Here is a 21,869-nt window from a genome sequence, read left to right as displayed (position 1 = left end):
TCATTACATTCTCAAAAAGTCAAGTAAAAATTTTAACTGTAAATACTTGAAATTTAATTTTTCACAGGTTAATTATCAATTATATGTCTTTCCTTTAACTTTTGTAGATAATTTTGAATATTTTAGAAAAATAGCTCTTGAAAGCATAAAAAATATTTTGAATTGAATTTATTCAATTTATTTTGAAATTGAAGTTATTCAATTCATTTTGAAAATGAATTTATTATTACCATAATATATTCCAATTTTGTAATAATAATTGAATTTAGTCATCTTTGATATTTTGCCAACTTTTAGTCATATAAAAGCCATAACTGTACACCTATTTGTCAATGTAGGAGGATCAAACATAATTTATTTAACAACTGTTTGGCTTGATTTACAGCTTTTAATATTTAGGCATCTGACTTAGAGGCTCCCATTTTCTGTTTTCCAGGCCCTGCAAATTTTGGGGTACACCTGTCTGTAACTACCCTGGTCAAAGGACTTGGGTTGCCTAAGTGGAAATGCTAGATTGATTCAAGATGTAAAAATACAGGGATTTTCTGCAATAAAAAGGAATGGAATAATGACATGGATGAACCTTGAAAACATTATGCTAAGTGAAAGAAGCTACACATAAAAGGCCACATATCGTATGATTTCATCTGTATAAGATGTCCATAATGGGCAAATCCAAAAAATAGATGGGTGGTTTCCATGCGTTGGGGGCAGAGGAGCATGGGAAGTGATGGCTAATGGGTACAGGGTTTCTTTTGGGGTGATGAAATGTTCTAAAATCAATTGTGATGATGACTGCACAACTCTGTGAAAATACTAAAAAATGTTGAATTGTATGCTTTAAATGAGTGAATTCTATGATACATAAATTATATTGCAATAAAGCTGCTTAAAAATGCTTAGCACAGTGTCTATGCATATTTCCCAACCCATGAATGTTATTTATTATATAATGTAACAGGAGTCCACTCTTATCTTGCCTAAATGTGTCTAAGTTTGAACCCAGAATATGGGACTCCTAATTTATCTACAGATACATTGGCCAATGTATGGGTGACTCATTGTGACATTGTTTATAATACCCAAAGATCGGAAACAACCTAAAAGTCCATTGGTGGGAAGAATGGTTACATAAATTATGATACATCCATTCATAAGAATGTAAAGCAATCGTTGGAAAGAGAAGAAGAAGGAAGCTCTTTGCATATTGATATGAAACCATCTCCAAGATATGTTAGGAGAAAAAAAATCAGATCCAAACAGGTAGATGACAGATACATGACAGACAGAACATGTGTGTAGACATATCTATATTTACCTATATATGCATAAAACATATCTGGGAGGACAGAAAAACAAAAATAAACAAAAACTACTGAGGTTACACTTTACCTCAGCGAGGGAAACTAGGTGACCCTGCAGCAGAGAACTTTTCACTGTGTATCTACTGACTTTTCAGTTATGAACCTTGTGAATGTACCTGCTCTTCAAAATAAATAGACACACAAAAGGTTACATATCATGTGATTCCATTTATATGAAATATCTAGAACAAATAAATCCATGGAAACAGAAAGCGGACTGATGGTTGCTAGGGGGAGGGAGGACTGGGGAGAAACCGGTCAAGGAGATGAAAATAGTTTGGAACAAGGTAGAGGTGGTGGTTGCACAATACTGTGAATATATTTTTCACTTTGAAATGGTTAATTTTGTGTTATGTAATTTTCACCTCAATAAATTATTTTTTGAAAGAAAATGAGGGTGAGGAAAAGGAAAAGAGGAAGAAGGAGACAGGAAAGGAAGGAGAGGGAGGGAGGGAGGGGCGGGAGGGTGCAGAAGTTCCATCCCAGAGCTGCAGCTGGCCTGGAGGGTTTTAAACAAACAGCTTTGTACGCAGAGGCCTGTGCTAAGTAAGGAATTGAGAGAGGAGACAGTTGTCACAGTGATCAAGAAGTGGGAGTGAGAAGACCAGGCGCTGGCTTGGGCACCAGAGCAGATGGGTGCACGCTTCCTTCTGTCTCCTGGGCGCTCCCCTCCGATGTCCAGAGCCTTTGTTTGAACTACGGGCTCATCAGTCGGAAAGTATGAAAGTACTTCGGCCTCCCTCCACCTGCCACCGCCATCCCCATGCCAGGGCCATCGAAGGACCCTTCCCACCTCCGCCCCTCCTCGGAGCCACCCTTCGTGGGCTGAACCCTCAGCCACCCCCAACCCCTCCGGCACTTGCGGCCACTGCCTGGGGCTGCCTACAGCCCCGTCCTGGCCAGGCAGCCACTTTTAACAGTTAACGCACAAGGCTGATTATTCCCCCAGGACCGTAGGGGTGGAGCCCGATCTTCTCCAGGGACCCCCAGAACTTCCAGTCCCCACAAACATTCCGTGACTCACTCCTCCCAAGGCCAGCAAGGCGGCTGACACCCCCACCACCAGGGCAAGAAAAACCTGCAGTGACCCTGCCTGCATCTCTCCCAAGTTGTGTTGTTACAACTCTGCCATCTGCCCTGTGAGCCTACCCTGTCCCACACTAGCTCTCTGAAGGCAGATTCCCTGCAAGTCCTCTGCCCTCCATTCCACCCGCTTCCATCCCCACCACCTCACAAACGGAAAGCTGCACTGGCTTCCTAAGATGGCCTCCCTGCCTCCGCCATGCTTCTCCCTCAAACCCAACGGTCCACTGCCACAGCTGGGATCGCCTTCATGCGCCCTGCTCATCGGGTCACACCCCTTACTCCCACGCCCCCACCGGCTTCTCACTGCCTTCACCCTCGAGTCTGAAGGCCTCACCCGTCGCTGGAGGCCCCTTTAAATGGGGCCAAACGGACTTTCCGGTCTGGTCTCCTGACACAATCACTCAAGCCCCGCCATCTGCACATAGCTGCTTAACTAATCTGTACTGATTGACTGGAAACACCACGCTTTTAAAATGAAAAATGCAGGGGCGCCTGGGTGGCTCAATAAGTGTTTGCCTTTGGCTCAGGTCAGGATCCCAGAGTCCTGGGATCCAGCCCCATGAGGAGTCAGTCACCCTGCTCAGCGGGGAGGCTGCTTCTCCCTCTCCCTCTGCCTGCTGATCCCCCTGCTCAGATGTGCACCCTCTCTTTCTGTCAAATAAATAAAATCTTTTAAAAAATTATTTAAAAAAAATAAAAATAAAATGAAAAATGTATTATTCCTGCTAAATATGTATGAAGTTTAGAGTCTAACATCACCGTGAGGCTCTGAAAGTCCAGGAGAACATTACTGGTAGGTGATTTCTGCATTGGAACGCAGCTAAAACATCCCACCAAGAACCTGGAATTCTGTCAGGGCCACACCCCATGCCTGTCTTTGAGCTGACTGGTTCGCCAAGCCGGGTCAGAGGCCAGTGGTTGAAATGTGCCCCATCTCACCGTTTTCGAGTCATCTGTGCTCAGGAGCCTGATTCCAGAACGCGAGTCAGAATCTGCATGCTTTGTGGAGGACTGCTCATGCACCAGTCACCTGGCATGTGTCATATTTTGCACACTCCTTCCGGCAGGCCCAAAAGGTAGGCACAGCTGTGATAATCCAGCTTTCACAGATGAGGAAACTGAGGCTTGGCATCACGCAGTCAGACTCCTGAGTCCCTCCCTGAGCCCACCCCCCAGGCTGCCCCCCTGGCTAGGCACGATCGCTTTGAGCCACCGGTCCACCGAGCTGTGTCCATCGAGCTGCGTCCACCGAGCTGTGTCTCGCCGGCTTCAGTAATTGTTCCTTTAGATGCGCCCCACCACCCCTGAAGGATCTTTGTGAACTACAGTCTACTGAGTTGTTGTCTTGCTTAAAGTCTCCCGCAATGTGGAAAACTGAAAAATGACCCCACAAAACATTCGTGTCTAATATCCGGAATCCAAGAATGTTATCCTATATGGCAGGGGAAGAAAAAGGCGTTTGCCGATGCGATGAAGAATCTTCCAACGGAGAGATTATCCTGGTGTATCCAGGCTTCTTCTGCTTCTTTCAGCAGAAGAAGCTGAGAAAGAATTCTCCCCTGGAGCCCCCGCAGGAGCGCAGCCCTGCCAACACCTTGATTTTGGGCTTTGTGGCCTCCAGAACTGTGAGATTGCATTTCTGGTGTTTCAAGCCACCAAGTTTGTCGTAATTTGTTACAACAGCCCCAGGAAGCTAAAGCGTGTGGGTCCACACGACGTACAGATGAATTGTGACTGACTTCTCGACGACACATACCTTCTTTTTTGGACTCATCTCTCTGCTTTTGCTCGCACACCCCAGCCTCCAAGCATAAGAAAATGTAGTTCTTGAACTCATTCCCCACCTTGTCCTCCTAGAAAACACCTATTCTCTTCTCACCCTTGTCCCTTCCCTTCCCCCGACACACGATCACCGTACTCTTACCTCTATCCTAACAGGACAGTACGCTCTGGTTGTTCATCCGCTGTTTCTCCCATTCATACAAAGGTCCCTGCAGGGCACGGACCCTGTCTTATTTCTCTTTGCATCTCCCAGCACCAAGCACAGTGCCTGGGACGCATAGCAGGTGCTAAATAACCTACTCTAGTCGCTGCCTGGAATGCTTGCTGTTAGTCATTCTCCTCGCTCCCCACTGTGCCATGAAGAAGCAAACAGGTCCAGGGCGCCTGGGTGGCTCAGTCGTTAAGCGTCTGCCTTCGGCTCAGGTCATGATCCCAGGGTCTTGGGATCGAGTCCCACATCGGGCTCCCTGCTCCGCGGGAAGCCTGCTTCTCCCTCTCCCACTCCCCCTGCTTGTGTTCCCTCTCTCGCTGTGCTCTCTCTGTCAAATAAATAAAATCTTAAAAAAAAAAAAAAGAAGCAAACAGGTCCTCCAGGCTGAGCCACGCACCCCTGCACAGCTTTTCTGCACATCTCTCTTGCCAAGGTGGACAAGCAGGCGGCTTTTGATGAAATTTTATGCGTGCCTTGTTAAATCACAACCTCCCCTCAGCAAGAACTTAAAATGGTTTTCGGAATCTCTAAGGAGTCTTTAATCAGAGAGCAGGAAACAGGGTGGTCCTGTGAGCATTAATGCATGAAATTAACATAGAAATAACTCAAGCAGAGATACGCATTCTTGGTGATTTTATTTTATTTTTTTTAAAGATTTATTTATTTATTTTGAGAGAGTGAGAATGAGAGAGAGAGAGAGTACATGAGAGGGGGAAGGGTTAGAGGGAGAAGCAGCCTCCTCGCTGAGCAGGGAGCCCGATGCAGGACTCGATCCCGGGACTCCAGGATCATGACCTGAGCCGAAGGCAGTCGCCTAACCGACTGAGCCACCCAGGTGCCCGAATTCTTGGCGATTTTAAAGAAAAAGGCCTTAAGATATCAAGATTGAATGTCTTAAGAGGGAGGGAGGGCAGGAGAGGGAAGTCCTCAGACTGGTTAATCCTAGAGGCTAGAAAAAGGAGAGTCTAAGGCACTGTTGGCAAACCCCAGTTACTCACAGAGCAGGTAAGATGGGATTCGGGTGCCCAGGTTCCACCTGAGGCAGGTACATCCCCATCACAATTGTGAGAGCCTAGGGCTGTCGACTGTACAAATCCTGAACTTTATTCCGATGTTCTGATCTCTTGCTTCTCAAGCAGCCTCCTGCACTATAACCTGTTTCCAGGAGGATACCAGTCCTCTGCATCGTCTCAAGTTAGACCTTGGACGTGTGGCGGGACTATGGAGGACTCCTCAGGGTTGTGCCACCCGGTGGGGATTTGTCTGGGCAGCCAGACTTTCCTCTCTCTTTCCAATGAGTATTCTTGCCTTGTCTCGAATCTCCCACATGAAGTTAATAAATACAGTAGGAAAGGGGCCCTTGTTTAACCAACCAGGATAGTGATTCTTACTCTATTTTGGTGTCACAGACCTTTTTGAGAATATGATTGCCATAGAGCCTCTCTCCATGTGCCCTCATGCAGAAAAGTTACCTAAAATTTGAGGGGGTTATGAAGACCAGAAGTTCAGCCATTGACTGTGGATCCCCGATTGAGAACCCCAGGCTTAAGGAAAAACAGACACCTACCACCTGTCTTTTTCTCTAAGCGCTAGATTGCTTTGTGTGTTCACTTGATTTTAAGGGGTGGTGTGAGAGTTTAGATAATTTTTCCAAAAGCTTTCTGGGGAGAGGCATGATCCCTGAAAGGTAGGAAAGGCTCCTGAAGAGTAATGGCTTGATGTCTAATTATCAGTCTTCAGGTCTTTTCCCTACCCTGTAGGCCCTTCAGCAATTACAATCCAGCTTGCTGATAAAGGGAGTTATGTGGACAGAAACCGAAGAAACCATTAGCGTTCAGGAGGACACTGAATTGAGTCTTCTGGTCATCATTGCAGGGGGATACCTTTTGCAATACATAAATTTGGAGGTTGTAACATGGGCTGTGTCATGATGCCCCACCTCATATTCCCTTACCTACCTGAGTCCACCTGCATCTGTGGTAGACATCCTCAAGCACCTTCTTGTGTGTGTGCATGTGTGTGTGAGTATTGGGTGGGGTATCATAAGGGAGCTACCATCCTGGCCCCTGGATGGGGAAATAAATGGGATGGGAGTATACGTGGCCCAGCCTCCTCTTCTCCGGCGGGACAATCAGAGGCACGGTCCACACAGTATCTCAGAAGTCTCCAGCAATATTAAGCCCGGGTGATCACAGCAGGACCCCTGCATGCAGTACCCCACCTTTTTGCCTTTTCTCCTTTATCTCTTCCCCACTTTTCTGACACGCTCCTCCTGAGATTATCTTCCAAACTACTTGCCTCCTGGAGCTTGTCTCAGGACAAGCTATGCTTTAGAGGGCATCCAAATCCAGCCAGGCGGGGCACTTGCTATAATGGGCTTGTACTTCTACCCGTGCCGGATTCAGGTCTCACACCCATACGGAGGCCTGTCACTGCAACACGAGGTCCAGTCTTCAAGTCCAACTAGGTGTTTCCTCTGCCAGTGGCCTAAATACATCATTACTAGGAAAACCCACACACCTGAAGATGTTGACTGGCGACAATACCAGGACAGGCAGGTTTTCCACGAGCACCTCCTGACCCTGCAGTTAGAATGCAACTCAGTAAAGCCCGAAAACAAGAACAAGCCTGGCGTTTACATGAGGATGAATGCCAGCAACGGCGAAGTGTGCCCTCACGGGAAAGATTGGAGAAAGCATTTGGTGTCTGTGAATCCCTCAGCGAAGCTAGGTGGACAGGCATGTAAGGAAAGAAAGGAGATTATTTCTGCTTTGTGGAACCTTGTTTTGGTAGACTTAGAAACAATTCTTCACAAAGTTACTGTGAGAAATGGTTGACAATCATGAAACATGAGGCTTTTAATTCCCTTAGTTACAGTAGCACTGCTCACTTCACTGGTTATCCCCTGTCTTGAAGCAGCCCTCTGATCCCTGGATGGTCCTCACAACACCCCAGCCGTCAGCCCGGTCCTATTGAAACTCCTATCTCCATGTTTGGTTTACAGGGCCCCATCTGGCTTCTCCTGTCATGGCACATGCTGCCCAGAGAAACTCTGTCATCTTACCTTAAAGCATTCAACACAGGTGATGACTCCTTTTTATATATTTTTTAAAGATGTATTTATTTGAGAGAGAGAGGGGTAGGGAGGGAGAGGGAGAGAACGTCTCAAGCAGACTCCCCCCTGAGCATGGAGCCCGACACAGGGCTCGAACCCACGACCTGAGGTCGTGACTGGAGCTGAAATCAAGAGTTGGGCGCCCCACCGACTGTGCCACCGAGGCGCCCCACAACTCCTTTTGTAATCTTCCCTTGGCTTCCATGACACCACATTCTTCTGGTTTCCACCTACCCACTGGCAGGTCTTTCTTTCCTCTCTGCTCAGGGCTGCTGCCAACCAACGCCTTCTTCATTTCCTTAAAAAAATTCTCAAGGTGCTCCCATTCACTGCTGTGACTTTCAGTGGGACTTGTGACCAGTTTCTTTCTTCAGGTCGGACGTCTCCTGAACCGCACACTCCATTACCCGGTAAAGTCACATGAGACACATCCACATTTCCGTGTGGATGGCTCATAGCCATTCCAGGCCCGTTGTGTTCACACAGAACTTACATTCCCCCAACCCATCTCTCCTGTCTGTCTCCACCCACACCTCCCAACTAGGGGAGGCAAAAACCTAAACATCCTCCTTTATCCCTCCCTTTCCTTCATTCCTCACACTGAATGTATCAGGAAATCCAATAAATTCAGCCTTCAAAATATATTTTGAGTCTAGTTTTCTTCGTAGGCAGTGCTGCAACCCTGGTTCAAAAGGCATCACCTGGCTGTCCTCCCGCCTCCTCCCTTGATGCCCTGCTTCTCCTCCTAACACCTTCCATCCATCCTCATGTTGCAGCTAAAGTGAATTTAAAATATAAGTCAAATCAATTGCCCCCATGCTTACCTTCTCCTTGTTCCTCATTGCATCAAACTCTGTCTTCCTTAAAAGAGGGCCAGAAACCCCTCAGTGGGTCTCAACTGGCCTCAGCTGGTTCCTTTGGTCTCATCTTATGCTCCATCCACTTCCGTGAAAATGGCCATCTGTCCTGCCTTGAGGGCTTTGCTCATACTGCTCCTCTCTTTGAAAGCCATTCCCACCCTGAACTAATCCCATGGTTCGATTATTTTCATCCTTCAGGTTGCAACTTCACTGACATGTTCTGACAAATATATATGGTTGTATAACCACCACCAGATAAATATATAGCATATTCCATCACCTTTCCCAAATTTCCCTCCTATCCCTTAGTGCTCAGTAACCTCCCCTCCTCTTGCCACCACTGATCCTGATCTGAATTCTGCACAATAGTGTTGCCTTCTCCAGAAGGCTATTGTGATGGTTAATTTTTTGTCAGCTCGACTGGGATGCAGGTTGCCCAGGCACGTGGTCAGACATTATCCTGGGTGTGTCTGTGGGGCTGTTTCTGAAAGAGATTAACATTCTGAACCTGTCCGCCCAGTAAAGCAGATTGCCCTCCCTCCCGTGGGTGGGTCTCACCCAGCCAATTGAAGACCTACATAGAACAAAAAGTCTGAGTGGAAGTCAACTCTTCTTGTTTGTTGAGCTGCAACAAGGGTCTTTTCCTACCTTTGTCCTTAAACTGAAACACTGGCTCTTCTTGGATCTCGAGCCTGCCGGCTTTCCGACTGGAAGTCCCATCATTGACTCTTCTGAGCCTCCAGCTTGCTGACTGCAGATTGGGACTTCTCAGGATATATGTGTATATATAACATATATACACACATACATATACATATACATATGCATATATACATACGTCTAGGGAGGAGATACATACATTGGTTCTGTTTCTCTGAAGAAGCCTAATACAACTATATAAATGAAATCATACAGTATGAATTCTTTCATGTCTCACCTTTCACTTAGCGTGATGGTTTTCCGATTCATCCACTATTAGCAGTTAGTTCCATTTTATGGCTGAGGGATAAAAATGTACCACAGTTTATTCCTCTGGACATTTACATTGTTTCCCGTTTTCAGCAATTATGAATCACTATAGTTGTTATAAACATTTGTATACAGGCCTCTGTGTGGACATATGTTTCACCTAGGGGTAGGATTGCTGAGTTGAAAGGTAAGTGAAAGTTTACCTTTATAAGAAACTGCCAAACTGGGGCACCTGAGTGGCTCAGTCAGCTAAGTGTCTGCCTTCGCCTTAGGTCAAGATCCAGGAACCCTAGGATCGAGTCCCGCAATGGGCTCCCTGCTCAGCAGGGAGTCTGGTTCTCCCTCTCTTTCTACCCCTCCCCCTGCTCGTGCTCCCTTGCGTGTGTGCGCTCTCTCAAATAAATAAAAATCTTTAAAAAATAAATAAACTGCCAAATTGTTTCCCAAAGTGGTTGAATGATTTTACATTCTCACTAGCAATGTATGAGATTCCAGTCGTTTTACACCCTGACATTGATCTTGTCCAGTTTTAAATTTTAGCCATTATAATGGGTGTAGGGGTATCTCATTGCAGTTTTTATCCGCATTTGCCTCATAGCTGATGATTTTGAGCACCTTTTCATAGGTTTATTTATCATCCACAACTTTTACCCATTTTTAAATTGGGTTATGTTTTAGTATTGTGTATAAGAGTTCTTTATGTATTCTAGATACAAGTCCTATGTCACATACGTGTCTTGGAAATACTTTCTCCCAGTTTGTGGCTTATCTGTTGATATTCTTTAAGAGTGTCTTTCAAAAAGTAGGTTTTTTATTTATTTTTTTAATTTTATTTTTTTAATGATTTTTTTTAAAGATTTTTTTTTTTTATGTATTTATTTGAGAGAGAGAGAATGAGAGCACGAGAGGGAAGAGGATCAGAGGGAGAAGCAGACTCCCTGCCGAGCAGGGAGCCTGATGCGGGACTCGATCCTGGGACTCCAGGATCATGACCTGAGCCGAAGGCAGTCGCTTAACCAACTGAGCCACCCAGGCGCCCAGGAGTTTTTTTATTTTAATGAAGGCCATTTTATCAATTTTTTCTTATGCTTAGGGCTTTTTGTGTTTTATTGAAGAAATCTTTGCCTTCCCCAAATGCCTAGGATTTTCTGGTTTACTTCCACAACCTTTTTAAGTTTTACATTGAGGTCTCTGATTCATTTTGAGGTAATTTTTGTACATGGTATGAGGTAAGGTTCAAGATTCACTTTTTGCATGTAATGTCTAAATGTTTCAGTACTATTTGTTGAAAAGACTGTTTCTCCATTGAATTATCTGTGTCTTGTTCAAAATCAAACATATATGTGTAAGTCAATTTTCTAAGTTTATTCTTAATAATCTCTATATCCAACATGGGACTCGAATTCACAACCCCAAGATCAAGAGCTGCATGCTCTTCAGACTGAGCCAGCCAGGTGTCCCAGTGTAGGCCAGTTTGATTCAGTATTCTGTTCAAGTGATCCTTATGTCAATCCTAACACAGTTGCCACACAGTCTTGATTACTGTAGCTCTAAACTAAGTCTTGAAATCAGGTAATTTGAATCCTCTAACTTTTCTCTTTTACAAAATTGTTTTGGCTACCAAGATTCTTTGGATTTCCATATACATTTTAGAATCATCTTACACGTTTCTACTGAAAAGCCTGCTAGGATTTTGAATGGGATTACATTGACTATAGATCAATCCAGGGAGAATTGGCATATTAACATCTTGAGTCTTTCATTCTACAAACATGGTATTTGTCTCCGTTTACTCGTTTACTTCCTTAATTTATCTCATGGTAAGTTATTTGGGATTTCCCAGATATCTTTCTGTTACTGGGTTTTACTAGTTTGTTAGGGTCAGAGGACAAACTTCATATGACTTCAAGTGTTGTCTGGCCTAGAATACTCTCTCCCTTGGTGAATGTTCTATATACACTTGAAGACAGTGTGCATTATACTGTTGGGCGAATTTCATGCCCACCCCACCATAGGAGCAGATCTTTTTGTTATCCATGTAGGATCCTGGGCCCAGGTTTTTCTGTCCCTCCTCCAAGGTTGGAGGCTATTTGTACTTCTTCTCCAGCAGTAATGGTTCTTTGCCTGTGTCCAAAGGCAGAACATTTCCTACTCCCTGGAGGCAAATGGATTTTGTCTTTATTCCTCCCCTAGAAATAATAGATTTTTGCCTGTGCCCTGGTAGGGGTGATATGATTTGGTGCACCTCCCTCAGCAGCCTAAAGTTTTTACATCCTTCAAGAAAAGGGTCTGGGGAAGGGGCAGGGTTTCCTATCTACCTATACATCAACAGTAGCCAAATTACCTCCTGCATGCCTGAACCACTGACAGGAACTTTCTGGTCCCCTGCTCTGCACCCAGGGTTTCTTATGAGCTCTTGGTGTAGGCCATTGGGAAAGAAGTGTGTGTGTGTGTGTGTGTGTGTGTGTGTGTGTGTGTGTGTGTGTGTACTCCCCTTATTTGAAACTCTCAGCTATTCCAAATTCTTAAATTCCTTTAGGAATCCCACATTCTAGATTATGTTTAGTTGCTTGTATAGTGGCCACTTGTGTCTTTAGTGTTCTTTCTAAAATGAAACGTGTATGTCCCACCTCCTGTTGGAGGACTTATCACGCTTTGGGATTCAGTTTGCTTTGTCCCCCAACCTCAGTTCTCTGACATGGTCAACAAAAGCTGTAACTTTATAGATTCTCCAGTTTTCCTTGTGAAGTTAGGAGTGACAGTCTCTTGCAGCTTTCTACACCCTGTTCAGAAGCAGAACTCTGACTACCTCTACTAACGGTGATTTTGTTATTTTCTGATATCGGTATTATTGCCATCATTATACTTATTAAAATTTGTAATTATTTTTACTTTGTCTCCTCCATTAATCCTTAACTCTGTGAAGACATATACTATGGCTCTTCGTTACTGTAATGCCTTCTGCCTAGTGCCATATTGGACACATAGCACTTAAAACTAAATGGAATGATATTAATGGCAGGTATCTCTATTTTCAAAAACACTAACTCATCATACAGCAAACACTGGCTGATTAAAACATCCACAGAAGTAGTGGGAGGGGAGGGCTGAGAAAGAGGAACAAGAGCCCAAAAGCCAAACTAGGGGATTATGTTCTGGACTATCTTTAGATTTTCATGATAATCTGCCAGCAGAATCTGGCTATAATGCTGACCAAGTTCAAAACAGAGCACAAATGAAAGAAGTATACCAAACCATTTTTTTAATTAAGCTTCAGGAAAAACGGAAATAAATGAAATAGCAAAACATAGATCAGGAATTCCTTATTGTTTATTCTTTTCTTACAAAAAGACACTTGAAACAAATAAATATAAAATGGCATATGTCTTATTTAGCAATGGGCAAATACAGGTTTTCTGGGTATTCTCCACAGGAATAAACTAAAGGAGCTTCCAGAAGTACACTCATCCTATCAACTTCCCACCCTCTATAAAAAAGGTCAATTCTTTTAATTTCCCACAATTTTTAGCAATAGATTCTGAAAATAAGTCATCTAAACCAACTCAGAGACTAAGACAACTGATTCAAGTTAAGAATATATATAATGATGTTGCCCAGAAACTTCAACTAATGAATATTCTTACAAGTTTTTCATTTCTTATATCTAGTATGAATAGTCTATTCTGTTCAAATCCGCAAGGCAAATAAAATACAACAGAAGGCTGAGCACAATATATACACTTTTCTGTCCTAAGAGAAAACATTAAATACAGGTATATTTAATATACAGCAAACATGCCATGTATTTTCTTAAAGCCAACAAAATCCTGATTTCCTATACCTTGCAGGTGATGTAGCAGAAGGCAAACAAATACCAAAATCACTTGTGACAAAATTTAGCTAATAAAATTAGCTAGACAACAATACAAATTCAATATCCAAAGGATTTATTCATTCCAAGGTTGCATGGAAAATGAAGTAAAAAACATCAGTACAAGTAGAACCACACATAAGAAAAAGCACCTAAAGATGGAGGAAGGACAGCTCTGACATCCTACCTGTGGCTGGCAAACCATGTTCAGGTGTGTCCACGGAGAGAACACCTTCAGTTTCCCAAAACCCTAGGTTATTTAGTTCTGTGTCTGAAATTTTCTCAAAGGCTTCAAAAGCCAATTTAAATTTAGAGGGGAAATATTTTTTTCTTTAATTTGTGGGTAAAGATCATTAAAGTACAACACCAATTTCCTAAAAGGCAACTCACGACTCTCCATAAGTACGAATAAACATCAAAAAGCCCAAAAGTAAAGAGCTGGTACATTAACATGCACGATCGGGAATCCCGTGAAAGTCACAAGGTGCTGTGATTCTGTGATTTACATTAACCTCCTCATGGTAGAAGACAGTGTTTCATGATGGATGCAGATTATGCCCACTGCTCATGAGACATACACACATCACTACTAGTGAGATCCCACTTTGTAATAATTTAGAAATCCAAATTTAACTCCAGAAAATATAAATCTGGAATATGAATTTGAAGACAGACAGTACAAACAGCAGCTGAGTGGAACCTGCCTGCAACAATCCTTTATTTTTTTTCCTTTAAGGCTACAGAAAATCTGCACATAAACAAGGCGATTAATTCTCATAATAAAAATACCCCCTCCAAATAGCTAAGGTCTCCAGTCAGATTCCATGGTGAGTATATGTTGTATCACATTCTATTCCACTAGTGTACTTTCTTGTGAATCTGCAGGGTCAGGATCAATTCTTTCTGGAAATAGTAGCTTCTCACAAACTGCCTCCTTTATCGGTAAATACTGTGATATTTCATTAGGTTCCGTGAAGAGGGAAGGTGAAACATGCTGGGAAACACATAAATCATATTAGCACATATTCACTTATCTCATTGGTACCTTTTCGAAATGCTTTGGTTCAAGTATTCATACAGCAAACCAATTTTATTCTATTTTTTAAAGAATTATCTATTTATTTCGGAGGGGAGGGGCAGAGAGGGAGGATCTCAAGCAGACTCCATGCTGAGCACAGAGCCCGACGTGGGGCTTGACCTCAGGATCTGAGAGCATGACCTGAGCCAAATCCAAGAGTCAGATGCTTAACCAACTGTGCCATCCAGGCGTCCCAACACACCAATTTTAAAATGAGCTGTAATATATGTATGTGAGGAACATCATAAGGTGTTTCTAATGGTAACAGGTATCTCTTGTTACCGAATTATGCAGCCCTCTTACTGAATGATTTCCTCAAAACTCACAGGGATATGTTATTTATAATGCTATCACAGATGTATTAAGAATTTAATACATCTTGAGGTGCCTGGGTGGTTCAGTCGATTAAGCATCCAACTCTTGATCTCAGCTCAGGTCATGGGTTCAAACCCCATGTTGGGTTCCATACTTAAAGAAAAAAGTTTACTGCATCTTAATCTAATCCCCTTGATGTTTTTGTACCTTGAAAGCACTAGCTTCAGATAGAGCCAGGCTGTGTTCTACAATGGATTCTAAGTAATGTTTCTAACCCACGTATACTCTACACCCACATAGAAATAAGCACTAGGGGTACCAATCTCTCTAAATCACAGTGATATTTGCAAAAAGGTATCACTTTTGAAGCAACCTATTATAGAATCCTACAGATTTGCAGAAGCCCTTTACAAGTCCCAGGGGAGCAAAAAAGAAAGAAAATTAGGCCAAAACAAGGTCTGGTACAAAATTACCACATTTTAAGAAGGAAAAAGTAGACTGGGTAGAAAGAAATTACAGGGTGACAAGGTGCTAAGTGAAAAGAACAGTTGCAGACCCACCACCAAATAGCTCTGTTACACACACCTCTGGGTCTGTTTTTCCAGAATAAAAAGTGGAAATTAGATTAGATGATGGCTCTGGTACCTACAACAACTTTAACTGGTTTTGTATTTGAGGTGAGCTCAGAAAAGTTACGCTCCAGTAGGATTTATCTTTTAGAGGCTTATTAGGTGAATCGATAGATTTAGGGACGCAGATTTGGGTAGAAACATACCAAATGAACATTAAAAGTCAACTTCTAAAAACTGATATTAAAATACTGTACCATTAAATTAGCAATTTTGCTCTCTCGTGATGTATATTCTCGTAACATGTAGGTCTTGTCGGCCTATGTTGAAAAATAAAAAAAGGTTGCAATAAATCTATTTCTATTGTTACAAAAGCAGCATGAAGTCTGACAAGAATATCTCATTCTGCAATGAGATAACAAATTCTCACCAAGAATTCTTAATTATTAAGGCGAATCTCTATAAATCACAATGATATCATATGTAAACAGATTTAATAATTACTGTGTAAGAGAAATACAAGCAAAAGTTTTACTTTGTGTGAAAAAAATATGCATATCTGCAAATGATATGTGCAAGAGATTTTAATATTACTTCATGTCTGGAACTACATCTTCTCCTTAAGCTATGTTATCATCTACCTACATAACCATGGCTACTCTCATGTTTAAAAAAAAAAAAAAAGCTTAAATTTTATTCTCTCCCATTTCCATAAATTTTTTTTTTTTTAAGATTTTATTTATTTATTTGACAGAGAGAGACACAGTGACAGAGGGAACACAAGCAGGGGGAGTGGGAAAGGGAGAAGCAGGCTCCCCCTGAGCAGGGAGCCCAATGTGGGGCTTGATCCCAGGACCCCGGGATCATGACCTGAGCCGAAGGCAGATGCTTTATGACTGAGCCATCCAGGCGCCCTCCATAAAATTCTTGTCAAATTGCTTATCTAATAAATCATACTTTTAGTACTTTAACTTCTCCCATTTCCAACTTTTTAAAGTTAGGTTTTAGAAAACAATTTATTACAATTTTTTTTTTGGTGAAACATTATTCAATAAAAGAAAAATCACACAAGAATAAACTCCCTTAAGTTTAATCTTTTCTATTAATAAATACAAATTTTAATCTTAAATCAATAAAAACAGATTAATGCTCACTGAAAAAAAAATCAGATAATATAGAAGTATAGAGTGACCACTGCTTCTATAGATATCACTATCCTTAACATTTAGAAATCTCTATATGGGGGCGCTCTCCCACTCCCCCTGCTTGTGTTCCCTCTCTCGTTGTGTCTCTGTCAAACGAATAAATAAAATCTTTAAAAAAAAAAAAGAAATCTCTATACAAAATCTTATATAGGTTCATACTCGCTTTTTAAAATTCAACACTGAGATGCATACCTTTACACATCAGTTCAATGTAACTCTCTGCCACTCATTTTAATTTTAATGGATGAGTACTTTTCTACTATATGGATGTAAATTAAATAATTCAAATCAGTGCCCCTGCAGTGGGCATTAAGCTCCTTCCTTCTCTTTCTGGGATTATAGACAACAGCATTACCACAGACGTCCATCTATATACATAAATATATATATGTAAATAACTGTACAACTGCCTGATTAATATTTGTGGATCACTGTACATGAGAATATTTTTAGGCTAAATTCCTAAGAAATATTGTTGATTTAAAGCATAAGCATTTTTAAAACTTAGATTTCAACTTTTCTGAGGCAGAAAAATGCAGTCTATCTTTAGTACTTTGCTACCACTTTTAAAAAGAAAAAAATCATAGTTTTTCCAGGAAAAAAACCCACCCATCCTTAAGTGCAGGATTTGGGAACCAACTCCATCTTACTGGATTCAAATCCCACTTGCACCACTATTAACTGTAGAACTTGGGCAAGTGACCTAATCTCTTTGCTGTAATAGCCTCAGCTATAAACAGAGATAATATAGCACTTATTTCACCGGGTGGTTGTGAGAGTTCAGTTATTACCATCACCCTACTGATTACTGGCGGTCTCTTCTCTAATTCACCATTCTACACAATCACAAATCAGAGGTTACAAATCCATTCCAAAAGGACAGGCCACTATAAGCTACTAGAGGAATTTCCATGATTCAAGTTAAGCCTCCCCCTTTTCCAAACACTTTTTTGAAAACCTTGTATGTCAACAGTTCCTTCAGATGGAGTACAGAGCTTTCAAACTTTAGAACAACTGTCAAAATGATTATGTAATACAAACTTTCAGGAGGCCATGTGATTTGTATGTTTAATATTAAGACATTATATAAACAATACATATGATAAACAAAGCTAAGAGTTAAGGGACAGTTTTCTTAAATACAGATTAACTACACATGAGGGTTTTTTTAGAAGCATCAGACAACCCCCACTGGGGAGTATCTTTTAGAAAACATTTTTAGCTACCAGAACTTTCAGAAAAGATGTCCTGTTTCGTTAACTGTGCAGTCAACAGTGAATGCAGAACACCCAATCTTAAAGGCTAGAAGGACTGCCATAAAATATAAAGCATTATTTCATTTCAAATTCTCAGACAATGAAGCAACATGAACAAGCCCAACATCAACTAGTATATTCATTAAATAAGAACAGATACCTCGTGGTAAAGTCTTGTGTCATTCATTCTGATAAGCACCCCATCGATTCTCAAGAAAAATCGCAACAGCAGGAAAAAGCTAGAAGGCATTACTCTCTGAAAAAAATAGTAAGGTAATGTTTTAATGAAAATTAAATATGTTATTACTTTGCTAAAAGAAAGTGATTTTTTTTGAAAATAAATTTTTTTAAATGCATCAGAGGAAGGCTGAATTAGCAGTATACTGAAATCTCTAAACTAGAGGTTCTCTGTCATAGCTTCAACTAAGGCACAATATATTATATTATAATATAAACATCCTGGCTTTGGGTTTCCTACAATAGAAAAATATTTTTTAGGTCAAAAGATATTGAGGTTAAAAAGACTTAAAAAATACCTAAGTAATGTGAAAATTACAATGTTTACTTTAAAAACTGACAGTACTTACAGTAGATGTCAACATCAGTAATACCAAAATGAAAGAATAACCTATTTCTTTGTTGTTACTTGTCTCTTATTCACTTTACCTTAAATAAAGAGAAGAGACCTTAAATGGAATGGTTTAATTCAGTGCAACGAATTAAGTACTACCTCATACTGCCAGAGACTGGTTTATCAGATCATTATAACATGTTCTTAACATCTTTCATCTGCATCACCTACACATTCTCCCTCAGCAGGGAGCCTGCTTCCCCCTCTCCAACTCCCCCTGCTTGTGTTCCCTCTCTCATTATCTCTCTCAAATAGATGAATAAAATCTTAAAAAAGAAAAAAGACACAATCCCAATGGTCAGGAAGTTCATCAAAGACGGAAAGAGAGAAACAGGATGTGGTAGCTATAGTAATGGGGGGATGCACAAAGCACTCAGAGAAAGAAGTATCTAATCTGCTGAAGAGAGTCCGAGAAGGCGGTGGAAAGCTGACCATGGGAAGAAGAGCTGGGGGCGGGGAAGGAGAATTCCAAGAAGAGGAAAGAGCATGTATAAAAAGTTCTGAGACATGAAATAGCAAGATATATTCAGGGAACTGCCTGCAATTCCATACAAGCACAGAGCAACATTAATGAAGAGTGAAGAAATAACAAGATAACCCATTAATTACAGTGGCTTTACTGCCTAGATTGTCAACAGCCAGGGGCCAAGCTCTCCTTCCTTAGCACCATTTTTTTTTTAAGATTTACTTATTTATTTGAGGGGGGGAGGGAGAATCTGAAGCAGACTCCCCACTGAGTGCAGAGTTCGATTTGGGGCTCGATCCCAGGACCCTGAGATCGTGACCTGAGCCAAAATCAAAAGTCAGACGTTTAACTGGCTGAGCCACCCATGTGCCCCCTGCCTTAGGACCTTTACACACCCTGTGGCCAGACCTAATGTTTACTTGTCTTCGGATCTCAGTGTAAATGTTACTTCTACAGATAAGCCTTTCCTACCATTCCATAATCACAGTAGATTTCTCCTGTTATCTTATCTCCACTCCCTTTATAAGCTAACAGATTTATAACTACATCCATTTATGTGTTTACTTGCTTAAAGCCCATGTCCCTCCACCTGACTGTAGGCTCCATAAAGAGTGAGAATGAACAGTGAACAGTGTTTTGTTCATCATTGTGTGTCCCTACTGCCTTGACAGGTAGCTGGCATACAGTGGGTGCTCACTGAAAGAGAGCCTAGCACTATCTTTGCTGGAGAAAAGGCTCACAGTCACATTGCAAACTGATGGGATTATCAGCAACAGACTTAAAAGCAAGACTTAGAATAAAGAAGAGCTTGGAGGAAGAACCTGACCTATGACAACATGCTGTGTCACAGCAAACTGACTGGGAAGCACATCATTACTTGACAGAGTGCTACTTGTAATTACTGAGTAGTAATTAAAGACTGATTGGCAACATTTTTCAAATTTCCAAATTAATTATTAACACTCACACTGGGCCCAACACAGGAAGCAATCATTTCAGCATGGCAGAGGGGAGACTAGGAATCAGAAGACCCAAGTTCTAGTCCCAGTTGCATAATTCAACTGTGTGGGGATGTTTGGAAATTTCTGAGGGTGTTTTTCTCACAATGATGAGCAACTGCAATATTTAGCAGTTGAAGACCAGAGATGTTAGATGTTCTATAATGCACAAGACAATCCTACACAACAAAGTCCAATCCTGCATCCCAGAAAACTTCCAAATATCTTACTTGGCATTCACATGGCTTAAAACAAAACAACAATTTATATCGATCTGACCTCAGAACCGAATTCTGTTTTACATATAAATGCAAAATTCACTCAATTCCCAGGAACACAATTACTTTGCAAATGAAGGAAACATTATACTTTGCTTCACTTGGAACTTAAGGGCTGTCCACCATTTTTGAAAAATTCCATCACCGATGGCAGTCCTGATCGTGTCACCGGAGTCCTTCACTGACACCCGGCACCTCTGCCAGCCCACGTCTAGCTCTAGCTGCGGCTTCACAGTGAGTCAGTATGCAAATATATGTACCTGACTACTTCGTTACGTCTTTTAGTGCAGTCATATCATGCACTTACATACTGAAATACCTATTTTATTCTAAATCAATGTCCTTTTTTATTTTATAATTAGGACATTATGTTGGTTTATTGGAAAGAAGATGGGTTACATGATCTATGAATTACATTTCAGGGTAGTAAAAGGGAGGGGATGCTTAAAGTATTTGGTAAAAAAAACAAACAAACAAAAAAACCAATGGCGCAATGTGTGTAATTAGGTTGAGAACCACTAATTTAGAGCAAGTTACTAAACCACCCAAGGTCTCCTTCTTCATCTATAAAAATAGGGGATGTGAAGAAACAATTTCTTAGGCTCTGTCTCTGTAAAATATGGCATTTCAATACGACTACATTTCAACGAAAGCTACCTCTGCACAGGCATTGTGGGACATTTTGTCCCCAGAGATGAAAGATATGTTCCTACCTGGTATACTTGGACTCTTAAGTAAAACATGGAAGTAGAAGGTAGACAACATTCACTCCTGACTACTCAGAATGGAACTAACCATTAGCTGTAAAAATCATTACAGAACATAACAGCATTGTCAGTATTTGGGAGATAGGGAATTTATTTCCTTTGAAAGCTAAAAACTTAAATATTAGCATGAAAATAGCTTTCCTTTAGATCTTTGTCAGAGGAGTCCTATCAGCTGTAAACCCTACCAAGGGCAGTATATTAGAACACAAAATCCTAACCTAAAAACAAACATTGCTGAAAGAATCTAATTTAGAAAACAAATCAGGGACCCCTGGGTGGCTCAGTCAGTTAAGTGGTTGGCTCAGGTCATGATCCCAGGGTCCTGGGATGGAGTCCCGCAAGGGGCTCCTTGCTCAGCAGGGAGCCTGCTTCTCCCTCTCCCTCTGCAGCTCCCCCTGCTTGTGTTCTCTCTCTCTCTCTCTCTGACAAATAAAATCTTAAAAAAAACAAAACAAAAATTAATTTCTGAAATATCCTGTAATTAGATATAGGTAATGCTACTCACACAAAATTATCAAAACTCCGAAGCAAATCCAAAAACCACCCAGACCTCATGGTGTACAGAGCTCTAAACCTACTCTTTCTTCCTGGGGATCTGTGCCATAGGAAACTTTCTTTTTTTAATTAAAACTGTCTAGGTTTAGAATTAAAAATTAAGATGGTAAAAACACTTCAAAAACCTGAAACAAATAAATTAAAAGCAACCTAAAAGGCTCTATCTAACAGTATCAGGAATCTAAAGTAAATTACTTTGTTTATATAAGCAGCTTCCACATTGCAGTATCATTTCTTTTGAGTGTTTTATAATTACTATGGAAACCAAAAAACCAAACATTCATAAACAACTAGATTTACAATTCTACAGACCTTTTTAGCAGTTTTCTGGCCAAGATTAAGATACCAAGTAAAGGCAATGAATATTATTACCATTATCCCAGATAATTCCAAGAACGTTTTGAAAGTGAAAGAAATCTATACAGTTGTCCCTTGAACAACACGGGTTTGAACTGTGGGAGTCCACATATGCTGATTTTTTCCGATAAATTTT

The 21,869-nt window shown here is 41.3% G+C and overlaps 1 protein-coding gene across 1 annotated transcript in view; it reads right to left on the bottom strand.

Annotated features, from left to right (window-relative positions):
* Positions 1 to 12,699: 12,699 nt before the first annotated feature.
* TIPRL (TOR signaling pathway regulator) overlaps positions 12,700 to 21,869 on the bottom strand; it is a 40,433-nt gene continuing 31,263 nt past the window's right edge. Inside the window, exons 5-7 of the mRNA XM_025877970.2 lie at positions 17,842 to 17,937; positions 15,478 to 15,540; positions 12,700 to 14,252 (exon numbers count right to left, since the gene is read on the bottom strand). Of these exons, the coding sequence (XP_025733755.1) occupies positions 14,109 to 14,252; positions 15,478 to 15,540; positions 17,842 to 17,937 (303 nt within the window). The 3' untranslated portion in view covers positions 12,700 to 14,108. The remainder of the gene's footprint in view (positions 14,253 to 15,477; positions 15,541 to 17,841; positions 17,938 to 21,869) is intronic.

The sequence above is a fragment of the Callorhinus ursinus genome, unplaced genomic scaffold, assembly GCF_003265705.2.
Source record: "Callorhinus ursinus isolate GAN/ISIS: 27379988/994484 unplaced genomic scaffold, GSC_fseal_2.0 scaffold13, whole genome shotgun sequence".
NCBI classification, from domain to species: domain Eukaryota; kingdom Metazoa; phylum Chordata; class Mammalia; order Carnivora; family Otariidae; genus Callorhinus; species Callorhinus ursinus.
The sequence above is the reverse complement of the archived record's forward strand: the minus strand, read 5'-3'. Positions and strand labels throughout refer to the sequence as shown.